The sequence below is a fragment of the Gavialis gangeticus genome, unplaced genomic scaffold (assembly GCF_001723915.1).
Source record: "Gavialis gangeticus isolate Ggan-Ray unplaced genomic scaffold, GavGan_comp1, whole genome shotgun sequence".
Classification (NCBI taxonomy): Eukaryota; Metazoa; Chordata; order Crocodylia; family Gavialidae; genus Gavialis; species Gavialis gangeticus.
In genome coordinates, this window is record NW_017729024.1 from 97,325,240 (window position 1) to 97,338,844 (window position 13,605).

The 13,605-nt window shown below is 39.5% G+C and overlaps 1 protein-coding gene across 2 annotated transcripts in view; it reads right to left on the reverse strand.

Annotated features, from left to right (window-relative positions):
* Window positions 1-13,605, reverse strand: part of VPS13A (vacuolar protein sorting 13 homolog A) — a 222,156-nt gene that overhangs the window by 52,929 nt on the left and 155,622 nt on the right. For both annotated transcript variants that reach the window (XM_019517426.1, XM_019517427.1), the window contains exons 52-56: window positions 12,073-12,201; window positions 9,471-9,604; window positions 6,960-7,089; window positions 4,813-5,048; window positions 1,370-1,523 (exon numbers count right to left, since the gene is read on the reverse strand). In XM_019517426.1, the coding sequence (XP_019372971.1) occupies window positions 1,370-1,523; window positions 4,813-5,048; window positions 6,960-7,089; window positions 9,471-9,604; window positions 12,073-12,201 (783 nt within the window). The remainder of the gene's footprint in view (window positions 1-1,369; window positions 1,524-4,812; window positions 5,049-6,959; window positions 7,090-9,470; window positions 9,605-12,072; window positions 12,202-13,605) is intronic.

Genomic DNA, 13,605 nt, shown 5'->3' on the forward strand with positions numbered 1-13,605 from the left:
GGGGGGGGTTATATCAGGTGGGAAAAATGCATCATTCCTTAACTGAATACCTGCAGAGGCTGCAGTATCTTATATGCAGAATCACAAAATTAGGGTTGGAAGAGACACTCAGGAGGTCATCTAGGCCAACTCCCTGCTCAAAGCAGGACTATCCCCAACTAGATCATCCCAGCCAAGGCTTCGTCTAACCAGGTCTTAAAAACCTCCAAGGATGGAAACTCAACAACCTCTCTGGGTAATTTGTTCCTGGGCTTTATTACCCTCCTAGTTAGAAAGTTCTTCCTAATATCTAATCTAAACTTCCCTTGCTGCAACTTGAGACCATTGCTCCTTATTCTGGCATCTGCAACCACTGAGAACAGTCTAGTAGCTCTATCCTCTTTGGAACCACTCATCAGGTTGTAGAAGGCTGTTATTAAATTCCTCCCCAATCCTCTCTTCTGCAGACTAAAGTCCAGTTCCCTCAGCTTCTCCTCCAAAGTCACGTGCCCCAGCCCTCTAACCATTTTTGTTGCCCTCCGCTGGACTCTCTCCATTTTGACTACATCCTTTCTGTAGTAGGGGGTGCAGAACTGGACACAGTACTCCCGATGTGGCCTGACCTGTGCTGAATAGAGGGGAATAAGCACTTTCCTTGATCTGCTGGCAGTGCTCCTACTAATGCAGCCCAGTATGCCATTAGCACTCTTTACAACAAGAGTACACTGTTGGCTCATATTCAGCTTCTTGTCCACTGTAACCCCCAGGTCCTTTCTGCAGAGTTGCTGGGGGCATGGGATTGTTCCGTCCTAAGTGCAGGGCATTGCACTTATCCTTATTGAACTTCATATAAAACATAAGAATAAATTTTTAAGTTTTAGGGCACTTTTACATGTGCTCCAGGGGCAGGAGTGGCAGCACTTTAATTTGAGTGGCTCTGAAAGCCGCTCTAATTAAAGCACCGCTGCAACTCCTGTATGAGAGTCCTCACACTTAAAAATGGCGGTGGGGGTACTTGAACTGGAGCTCATTTGACAAGCTTTAGTTAAAGTGCCCCTTCTGCCATTTTAAGCATGGGGGCGCTGATATACAAGACACAGGAGGCTGCTGGAGCACGGCAATTGCCACACTCCAACAGACTCGAGTGATCAGTTGAGTCTCCTCCAATGCACTGGAATTCCAGCATGTCAGAGCATCCTCTGCACTCCTGTATAGGCACCCATTATGCTTACCTTCTGGAGAGTTATAAAGAACAGTTTCAAATGTTCACGTTCTGGGTGAATTTATAACTTCAATATTTCATTAGTATTTCCCTTACAATCTGATACAGCATATAGCAATTGTGTGTATTTGCATAATAATGAAAATAAATAAATATTAACAATGTTACCGAAACATTTGATTCCAGTTCAACAATCTTATTTTCTGAAGGGGATTGCTCAGAGTATTCTTTAAATTCTTGCTCTAACTTTTCTGTTTGCTTGATGCTCATTGGTTTCCATCTAGATTTCTTCTTAGGTTTTGTCTCCCAAACTATATCAGAACTTGTAAGTGAAAACAAAATCAAGAGTTAACCGAAAAGAACTGGCAATTTCCAATTCATTTTTGCCAATTTTACTTACCTAAAAATAATTTGCTACCATTTTTAAGGCATGGAAAGAACAACTCACGAAACAGATTTCTGGTATCTTTTCCCTCCTAATGAGGGGGTGGAACCAATTCCAAATCCCATCTTTCTGAAATAAGGGCAACTAGAAAAGCCAGCTGAAGACTGGTCTACTCTGGCAAATTTGACTCTGATTCTTGATAACCAAGGACACTCAGTATATAACTAGGACTGGTACCCATTGTTCTGCTATGCTGTTTACAAGATCTCATATTACTCAATTTTCTCACACCCAACATACATCTTTCCCTCAAAAATCAGTCCCCCAAAACTGGGGTATTTATATTAAGTAGGGAAGTAGATTTTTTTTGCCTAGGATAGAAGCATCCTGCTTTGATTCCTAGCCCATAATTTAGCAAGTCTGTTATTACTATCAAGGCAACTGAAGGAAGTCACTTGACTTAATGGGTTATTGTTCTTCATTCCACAGGTGTCAACTATCATCTCTCCTTTTTAATATTCTTGACCTTCCACTCATAAAGCTAACTTTTCATATGGCAATTATGTTGTTTACTACTGGTCTCTCTCATTTCACAGTCCTGGAGACTCTTTGGCCCTTTTCAGTCATAGATCCATCCATGGAGACCAGTTTTCAGGAGCAGCTAGAGTTTCAGTTTTAGTTAAGTAGGAACAGTTGGGTGAATCAGCTGAAGATTACGCTCTGTCCCTGTTCCATCAGGGCCATAACTCTCGATAATTTGTTTTTCCTTCATTCTGCCTTCAAAAACAAGGTGTATATTAATATTCCAGGAGACAGTATGTGAGAGAATATGGTACATCATGGAAAGATTTTGGTGTAGATGAAAACCAGCAAAACTTTTGGATTCTTATGGTTTCACCCCAAAAACCTAGCCTCTTTTGCAGGTAGAATAAAGGTTCCTTGGAAGATTCTTATCAGGGCAAAAAACACGTCAGCAGAAGATCAGCTCAATTTTTTTTTTTTTTTTTTTTTTTTTTTTTTTTTTTTTTTTTTTTTTTTTTTTTTTTTTTTTTTTTTTTTTTTTTTTTTTTTAATATATCCCCCTGCTCCTCCGCAAACACATATACACACACTGTTCATGAAAACTAACTTGAAAAGAAACTAATTTCTTCTCTGCTTGGGGTGTTAGGTTCAGCTGAGATTAGCTTGGATGCCTGCTTACTCCTTGACTGTGGAAGTGATATAAATATTCATAATTTATCAGTACAAGCTGGACACTAACAAAAAACAAAAATAAATTTTCTCTTTTAACAAGCTATTCTACAAATTCCTACTTTATTTTTTCCTTCCCACCTTTTTCCCCCTTCCTCTGCCTTTCCCTGAAGTAGTCAGCATGGCCATTACTAGAGGCAGGATATGAAACTCAGCAGAACACTAGTCTGATCCATTTCCATTCTTTTCATTTAGACACACCTGATAAATGTGTCCATGTGAACTAAAAGATTTTGTACTCTAAGATTTTGAAAAATGGTAGTGTGACCCTGAACCACACTTATTTTGACCTCTGGTAAGCAGTGAATGGAATCAAACATTTCGTAATTTTAAATAAAACAGAGAACACAAACCATTTTCCACCACCTCTCAGTTTATAAGTAGACCTGTTTTGCTGGACAAGACTCAGGTTGGGATTCTGTCTGTAAATGAGTACAGATCAATAACTTGCAAACTGAACAAGACTGCAAAAACTATCAGCCTAACTACAAAAGGTTGATCAAATAGAAAAGACGCAAAAACACTTAGTTCACAATCTGAAACTTGATCTCTGATTGAGCAGGAGTCAGTGGATTGTAGCAGCAAGGCACGGTTTGACCTTGGAGGATTTTCAAAAGGTGCCCTGTAAATATAGCATCACAGACTTGTTTCAAGGCTGTGGAACTTCCCTGTTGCTGCACTGAGAAGCTGAGGGACAATGATGAAGATGCCATACAGGAGGATCCAAAGGATAAGAATGTCATTGCTCAATAAATCTCTCAACTCAGGGAATGAGAGGAACTAGAAACTAAAGTGAAGTTGCTACTACACAAAAATAAATTTAAAAAGTAGGTAAGGATAAAATTATTAAGGATTAAATGAAATGTTCAGGACTGCTAACTTGTTCCTTCCAGGGGAAAAGAAATCTTGAGCATCTGGCAGCTCAGTGGTAAAAAGAGAAAGACTGAGACTTGCAACCCAGTGAATCAAAAGCTGTGGCCTGTGCAGGCAAAAGGTTGCTGACACTTGTCTTAGGCTACGCAAAGGCATTCAGTTCCAGCACTAATTTCCATGAGATTCTTAGCACTGGAAAAATATGTTGGGGTACCCCTGGCTGGAGAGCTACACAGGTGCTTCAAAGGTGAGCTCTCTGCCAAGGGGTACTGAAAAGCTGTTCCTTGGGTCCCCCTGCCCCTACGATGCACAACGATTGACAGTCTGCTTTCACCCATGCCAGGAAAGGCGGCAGGCTGTCAGTGAGTATCTGGCAGCTGCTGAAAAGCAGCAACTGCCAAAGATGGTCCTCACCTTATGGGGGTGGAAGAAATGAAAACTGCTCTCCCTGATCCTTTCTTTCCCTAGCCCCTTGCACAGACCAGGCACACCTGGGATAGATTGAGCTATGGGGAAATACCCCTGCTCCTAGCAAAGACTGGGTTCATGATGGGCTGAGCCATGGGTGAATGGAACCAACTAATGAGGCTGGAAGGGGGCAGAGAGAGCAGAGGACTAAAGATACTGGGGGTCCTTTAGACATTGGAGAGAAGTATAAAGCTTTTCAAGCTACAGCCAGAAAACTTCTTGGGAGAGAAAACTTTCTAGTTGGAAGTGCTTTCTTTATGGACAAGCTAGCTTTCTTCAGAGAATAACCCCATGAACAGACATCTCTCTCAGCACAAATATAATGTCTGTCCACAGCCCTAATCTCTAGCCATGGACCACCTCTGAATTCCACTATTTACCTACAAGTGAGAAATGAGCATGGAAGATATGCAACAGAAAATTGTTTTATATACTGTACATGTATATATGCATATATATATGCAAATACAAAAGTGAAGCATAAAACTCAATGGAAATGGACTTCCCTTTACAACCTGGAAACACAGCAATTCAGTACTGAGAACTCTAGACCACAAGCCAACAACAAGCATTTTAAGCAAACCTAGTTTAAATTTAGAAATCAAACAAATTCCCACTGAGTAGATTAGTTTACCTTGTAATTCCAATGTAAGACACTTCTTGCTTTGTATAATTATTGACCAAAGAAATTCCAACATCTTGCAATGACATAACAATTTCCTGTTCTGCCAGTTCTGCTTTTACACTTTCATATGTTAGTTTGAACACATTCTGATCTTCAGTGAATAGGATAATACGTTGTAAGCCTTCAAAAAATGAGACTAAATACATTTTCCTTTTATCATCCAGAGTAAGAGGTGTCATCTTGTCCTACAGGGTAGAAAAGAAAACACACACAAAAGTAGAATAAACAGGAGTTACAAATTTTGATGAACAGATACAAATGTTACGGAAGTATGGACAAGAAAAAAAAAGCTATGATAGGTAGCTATGAGGTTGGGAAAGAAAATAATTTTATGAATGAACCCTTATCTGATCTGAAAATCAAAATAGGGTAACATTTTGGTTTCTACAGCTCATTTAATCCAAATCATGCAAGAATTTATGAAGAGAATGGAATTGCTTACTGAACTATCAAGGGCATATAAAAGCTTAATATTAATTCTCATTTGGGAACTATGCTGTGCATATGTTGATCATTAAACAAACTATAACAGACAATAGTTCCAGCAGTTTAAAGGATAAATGTACAAAGGATTGGGCTTCACATGCAAAATTAACTGATATTGGTAATTCTACAACTAGGTTTATTACTCTTAAAGCGAGAACTCTAATAGTATTTGCAAATATTTCTACTAATGCTATTGCTAAGTATCATAAATCTTGTAGTATTTCCACACGTGAATAAAGGAAAATGGCAACATGGATGAAAACCTGCCACAGTACTCATCCATTAGGGCAATGACATTAACTAGTTTATTTGGTTCTTATGTCCTCAACATCATGGTATGCGTTCAAAAAATACCATCACTTGATTATTTTGTGTTGTGTCTCTTTGCCTCTTCCTTTCCTTAGTCGGTCTTGCATAAGTCATCAATAACTCTTACCCTAATCTACTCTTTGGAAAAGTTCAACAGAATTCATGGTGGACAAAGCCATTGGGAATTATATATACTACACTCAATGAAAAAGTGATTCTGAAGAAAACCAGTAATATCTAATAGAACATTTATGGGATTTCTTTTAAAAATAAAGAAATAAAATTGCATTAAATACCATATATGTTAGGGGCAGTAGTGTAATTTGGGGTAGGAGAATGGATCACTAGCCCCAGATACTAATTTACAGGGATGGCCAAAATGGTGGCCCCAGGAACGCAAGCTGTGAAGGCTGTTACAGCCAGTGTGCAGGGAACGTGTCCTGCAGTAGCCTGAGCCTGTAGCATCACAGCAGCAGCTGCAGTGTGGTGAGCCTGAAATGTGGTTGATGAAACCCTTCCCAGCCCTCGACAATGTCCACACCACTTCACCCAGGGAGTGGAAATAGCTACACTTCTGGTTAGGAGAATATATGTACATTGGAAGCAATCAAAAGGAGGAGTTAAGACTGCACAAATACATTTAATTCCATCACATACTCAGAAATGTTTCAGCTAAAAAGATAAAATAATATTTAAGTAACACAATTCTTCACACAACTTGTTTAGATGCATCATGAAAGTTCAACAGAAAGAACCTGATTTTAAGCCTACTGAAGTGAATAAGTCCTGTTATTCAATACTAATGGGCCTCAAATGGGGTGCAAACAAGCTTTCGCCACACCCAGTCTACATTTAGATGGTTTACCTTAAGCAGCCTAAACCCAGACCAGGAGCGTGTGCAGCCTTTCGCCACTGCTGGGAACAGCAAGGGCAGCCTGAGGTACATAACTTGGGCTGCCAGGTCTGTTGGGGGCACAGAGGGAGGAGTGTTTAGAGACTAAAAATAGCTCAATCAAGGTTGGAGGGCGGAGAAGGAGGTATAAATAGCACAGCCCCAGGTACGGGGCAAGCGGCTGGTCTTTGCCAGCACCGAAGCTGTGCTGCAAACATGTGCAGGTGTTCACTAGATCAGGTTAATTCTCTCTCAGTCCAAGTTATTGCACATCCTGAGGTGAACTAAGTTAGACCGGGCACACCATTTTTAAACCTTCTGAATGCATGCAGTTGAGCATTTAGATCAGCCTAACCCTGGTTTACTAAGTAAAACTAGTAAAAATTCTATTATTAGCCAATACACTTACTTCCTTCTGAGATACTTCTCCTTCCTTCTTTCCACATTTCCATTTCAATATCCTAGAGCCTACTGGCTCAGCCCACGTGTACAACACCGCTTTATTTGGCTGAAGACTGTCTTCCATCATACTGAGAGAACTGAGACAGTGAGAAAAATTATTCACTGTTATTTTACTTAAACACCATAAAAAGTTAACAGCTATCATACCAATCAAAAAAGTGCACAATTTCTTATCCATTATTTTTTCTCTTTCATAACAACAAAACTTAACTAAAAAAATAAGCAATTCTTAACCTTCAAAGTAATACAAGGTTCACCTCTTATTTAAGCTTCCAAAAATAGTAGCCATGAATTGTGAAATCTACTTGGCATTAATAAATAATTAACATTTTTTTTGTGTGTTTTATGATACCTCCACCTCATTGCTACTAATGGGAAAAATTAAACAGTGAGAGGGGAAAAAGGAGATCATAGAAATAAAAAAGTCCACAGTGGATCTTGTCTAGTATATAAATATTTCTACCAAAAAGTTTACTTAGAAGTTCCTATTCAGCATGCTTCTCTGACAGGATTTACTAGCAAAGACATGAAGGTTTACATAATTTTGCAACTGAATATTGTGGATATTTCCAAAAATTGTAGCAGTGGAAGAACATTCTGTCGATAGAGCTAAAATTCAGAGCAATACATTCTAATATTACCAGGACCTAGCGTGCCTATGGCTACGGCTACATCTGGTTTGCCGTTTCAGAACAAAGCTAGGTCTATCTAAAGTCATTTCACTAGCTATAAACTACTTAAGGTAAAATGCCAAGCCCATATTAAACAGCATCCTCGTAGACAAATAAAACAGTGGAATTAATGTCATCTTTGTGGCAAAGGATAGCTGCAATTGTTCAGTTCAATCCTCCACCTTGACTAGCAGGTGTCTAAACAGTCAAACTATATTCTTCAAATAGTCTATTAATTTTGGGTGCCTCAAAACAACACATGAAGGAGCCAAAATTTTCAGAAATGCTGAATATCTGTAGTTCCCACTGACTTCAGTTGGTATTGTGAGTGCTCGGACCTTATGAAACTCAGACCCTAGGTCAGTGGTCACCGACCAGTCGATCTCGATCAACTGGCTGATCACGGAGCCTCTGACAGTTGATCTCAGTCTGTAAGAGGTTCCACGATCAGGAGAGGCAGGATGCACATGGTTGGGCTGAGCCATGCCCCCTGCTGCCCAGGCCGAGCTGGGTGAGCAGGTCAGAGCCTGGACGGTTTGTTTAGGAGGTGGGGTGGTACATCCTGGGGTGCCCTTTACTTATAAAAAGTGATCTTCACCATAAAAAGGTTGGAGACCACTGCCCTAGGTGGATCAAAAATGCACATCCACAAAAACAAGGACTGTTAATGAGCAGCCCCATCTGACAATTGTTCAGCAAGTCTGTAGTAAAAGCAAGGACAGAATCCACTGTTTTCAGATAACTATCTTATTCATAGAATCATACTTTTTTTTCCTTGCAGCCCCATGTCTCAGCCCCACCCCATAGCTCTGTTTCATTAACAATTCAATCTGTACAATAAATGAAATAAGAGTCCTTTAGATTTACCGCCAAATACAGATCACCCACTCTCTGGAAACAGATTTTCCACCTAGGTTAAACACTCAGGTGGTTCAAAAGTAGTGGCAACTAGCCTACCTAGTAGCTTCTTACTAGGCCTAGAGTTAATAGAGATGACTACTAAATCTTCCTGAAACTTTAGTGCAGACAGGTAACATGCATATTAGTGTAGCGTCAGTGAATACAGCAGCACCCATGACGAACTCTCCCCCTTACCTACATTGTTGAATGTAACCTTGTAAAGCAAGGAATCTGGTCCCAAGTCTTTATTTCTGCAAGTTCCCTAGAATTTTGGGGCTGCTAAGATGTTTTTGTACCCGGGGGTACATCTCCACCATATGGACCTTATGTTGAATAATTCTTAATGTCATTCTTCACACCTTCTTGAAAGACATAGCAGCAAACACAGAAAACGCAGGTACATGTGTAATATTACAGGGTCTTCATAAAGACCTTGCACACTGTTAAACTTTAATAACTTAGGTTGTAGGTATGATAGAAACAATCTGTGAATGGCATTTAAAGCAAATTTATTAAAGTTTTAGAACAACTAGAGTACATGATGCTAGACTTCATAAGTAATAATGCATTTATTCTTATTTTAGATCCTTTGACAAATGAAAAAAGGCTACTGTAGATGAGAAGGTAAACTGTGTCCTAAGGCTAGCAGAATTGAAGTCCATATCAGCCATGAGAAGAAAATGGTGGTTATGTTAAAGTCTAGCATTGTATACTCTAGTTGTCTTAAAACTTTAATAAATTTGCTTTTAAATGCCGTTTACAGATTGTTTCCATCATACCTACAACCTAAGTTAAAGTTTAAAAGTACACAAGGACTTTATGAAGACCCTGTATATAAAAACTAACTAACTGCATTACAGAGTTGTACTAAAACACTGTTTACATACCTCTGGCCATATTCAATAATTTCATTTTTGGTATGGTTAATCAACAGGAAGGGAGCTGCACCATCATGGTAGTCCGAGAAAGTAATCACTGTAGAATGTTCAGTCATGTTTACGTCCACTATGAGGCCTCCAAGCTATCAAATATGAAATTAAAGAAGTATATACCTGTGCTATGAAATTAACATAAAATGCCATTTACTATACTAACCACCTCTGCGTAAATATTTTTTGCCATGTAAAACACTACGATGCATATGTTTTGGCATGCTTTTCACATTTTGCATTTATTTCACTCCGAAACACATATTTGTTGGTAAAAGATTCTAATCTGAGTTGCTTAGAATCCAGGACATCCTTGAAATATATTTATATAATGAAAATAATCATATATAAGGAATATAGTTGAGAAATTGCTTAAGGAACTCCCCCAAAAGATGGAGACTAATACTCTGTAATAGAGGTCAGCAACCAATAGCTCAAGGGCCTTGATCTACCCTGCGGACACAGTGCTTCAGCAGCCAGGTTGACCCAGTTAAGGTGACAGGTGGGCTGGCACATGAACACTTTGCCACAGCTGCTACCACCGCTTTTCTGGGAGGCCACAAAGGTAACATACCTGCCACTCCTGCCTTTCTGCCTGGGTAGCGCAGGGAGAGTGCCCACAGGCAGCAATATCTCCACAGTGGCAGAGGAAAGTAACTATTGTACTGCTGAAGCCCTTCTACCTTGCCACTGAAGGGGAAAAAAGTGCCTTCTGTGGACACTTCTCCACGTTGCTGAAGGGGAAAAGCAGTGACGGCAGGTACTTTTTGCGTGTAGCTGCAGGGAAAAGTGGCGGCGGCAGCTGTATTCCAGTGCCTGCTTGCTGTGTGCTGCCTTGCTCTGACCCAAACTGGATCCATCTTGCCCGCAAACTGAAAAGATTACTGATCCTGCCCTATAACAGTCCATTTACTTGGGAGACAGAGCCAATTCATCTTTTTCCTTTCATAAGACAGACTATGCAACCTGTCAGCAATATTTGCTCTTTATGAAGTTCAGTCATCACAACCATACTACTGTATTCTGATTATGGTGCGATACTACACACACAAGGAAACTACACAAAATTGAGAAAATAGTTAAGACCAATATTCTAGTACAGGGGTCTGCAACATTTTCTGGTGGGCTACAGTGACCCAGCTCAGGTCAGAAGACAACCAGAACTAGGACCTGAACAAGGCTCCCACTTCTCCACATGGCCCAGCTGCAGCGTTGCACAGGCCAAGCCCTACCCTCAATAGAATCAGGCCTGCAAGCTGTAGGTTGCCATCTCCTGTTCTAATAAAACAAAATGGAAGTTTTAACCTTTTATATTTTTAGTGAGGCAGTGCCATATTGAAATATACATTGCAGGTTGTCCCTAAACGTGTCATTTTTATTATGAAAAATGAATATAGCAACATACTGAAGTTTGTTTTCAGACTTCTCTAACTACACTGATATTTTCTTAGTTACTGAATTCTGAGTTTCAAAAATGCTAGTTGTATGTGAAAAAGTATTAACTTTATTCTATTGTTACATAAATATTCAATAGGAAGAATTAAACTTATAAATAAACATTAGCTGTACATAATATAGCTAACAATCTTGAAGAGAACTGAGTCCCATGTGGATGCAGTAAACAAATAAGTAAGACTCATTAAGTTATTCTACAGGAGTCTGAGAATGTTTTACCTATGATAGGATTTCACTTAAATACCAGTTACCCAAATCCAAGACCTCACACTTAAGATGATGCCCCAATAATTAGATTCTGTACATGGAAAATTATAAATGTTATCATTTTCTACATATAAATTCTAATTACTGGAGGATTGTCTTAAATTCATCCCGCCCACAATGCTGCAAGGGTCAAGCTGAGATAACAGGGCAAGTAGCAGGGGGGCACATAGACTGACACTGCCTCTTCCCACCCCCCAGATCCCTGATTGCACTGCTGCCCACCCCCAGACTCACACTGCTGCCTGCTACTGGACCCAGCGTAACTGCTGCTTACTTCACAACTGCTGACACCAGGTAGCAGCGGCAGTAGCTTTGGACGCAAGCTTAGGTCAGGGCTAGTTCTCAGGCTGCAGCAGCTGTCTGACCAGAACCAATACTTAAAATACAAGATGAGGATTTTTTTTTTCCTTCATGTTGAATGAGGTGGTGGAAATAAAATTTGTCTTGGGTTTGGCAAGTAAAAGACAGGAGTAACATGCCAATAGTTACTTCAGGCGGGCAAAGTTTTTTTGGTAGATGCGATATCTTGTATTAGATCAAATGAGTAGTAGGAACAAATTTCTCTGAAAGCTTTCGGGCACAAGTAACCATAGTTACTTCAGTGTGAAACTCATGAAAGTGAGACTGCAATAAGATAAAGGTGATAGTCAAAATTGCTTAAGTTCATATTTACCAAAAATGAACTTGGTGAAGCTGCACATAAAACAGAAATCTGTTAAGTTTCTGTATATTGTTTTTAAAACCCCGGACTCTATGGAAGGGAGAATAGTTTTGGCTAGTAGAGGTGGAATAAAAGGTGGTTGTTGTTTACTCTAAATTACTGAATGAAATGACTTACCTCATTGTCTAAATGCATCAATGTACAGTTCTCTTGCTTATTAAAATGTATCTTCTTTGGTGGAATGTCAGAGTTTTCAACTCTAACAAGCAGCTTATTTGCATCATTCTCAGGCCAAAAAGGAATACACTAGAATAAAATATACACATTTTATCTTCAACTGAGTAAGCTATAGTGAAATATTGCTATGAAATGGAACTTTTCTTAATCCCTCCACAGCAATCTGTAACAATAATAATCTGAGGGTTGAATTAAAAAAAATGTAATAGTAAATGTAATAAACTGTATTAAGAGCTGTCTGAATGGTTACTTAACCAACATGGACCAACAAAGAAGAACCCAATAGAGTCAGGCTTAAGCAAGGTAATGCAAAGTACAGGAGGCACTACTAATATGACAGGCAAGGAATTCTAGCCATGAATTCTAGCCACCGAATAGACATTTAACATGCCTATATTATCATAGGCATATATTATCAGTCGAATGGCTTTTCAGACCATTTAACACACATGGCTAAGTGACTTCTACATTCATCAAAAATTACTGTTTCATAAAACAGTGACGCTAAATGGCAAAAATATACTTTCTTATAATATTACCATTTCCCATGATATAGTCTCAATCCAAAATAAGCAAAGCAACAGGTAACATCAACCTAATACTCTTTTCCCCCCTAACTTATTGTTTCTCTGCTACTGAAGTCTTGTGCATAAATACATCCCAGGGCATTGCTCTATTGGCTTCACCCAAGATCATGGCTCATTGGACTAGACATTGTACAATCACAGGAGACATGTAGCCTGATCCAAACAGCTTTCATTCCAATAGACAAAGACAAAGATGCAGTGTAAGGTGGAATGGCTTGCCCAGCAAGTCACAGGGAAAGGTAGGAATAGAAACTAGATCTCCTCGGTCTCCTGCACATACTGACTCTTACATGACATTTATTTAAAATTTGGGATCAGTTAAACTCTTACAAGTGACTAAGAAGTAGCAAGAGCCACAGATTTTTTTTGCGAAATGCTAGACTAGCGTGCCCAGACAACTGCCTGTCTCAATTCACACCTGAAAAATCCAATACTCAACCACTGTGATATGAAGCGTTGTACCTGGATGGGAGCTACCATGCTCCATTATGTGAGACCTTCAATTAAAATGAACTCACATCCAAAAGGAGAAAATCTAGTTCACTAACTTACCATGCCACCAAATTCCCTGTCCCATTGTTTCTCAGACCGCAAGGAAGCAGGAAGGCAAGAAAAAAAATTATAGTTAAATGGCAAGATTGAGAAGGTTATCACAGAATTACAGAAACGGGGCCTCATGAGGTCATCTAAGCCAAACCCCCTGCTCAAGGTAGAGTCAGTCCCAGTTAAAATCATCCTATACAAGTGCTTGTCTAACCCAGGCATGTCAAGCATAGAGCCCAAGGGTCAGATACGGCTGATGGAGGCAAGACATTGGCTTCTACCTACTGTGGAAGAATACATTTGAGAACTCTGTGAGAGAAAAAACAGTTCCCAAGCACCGAGT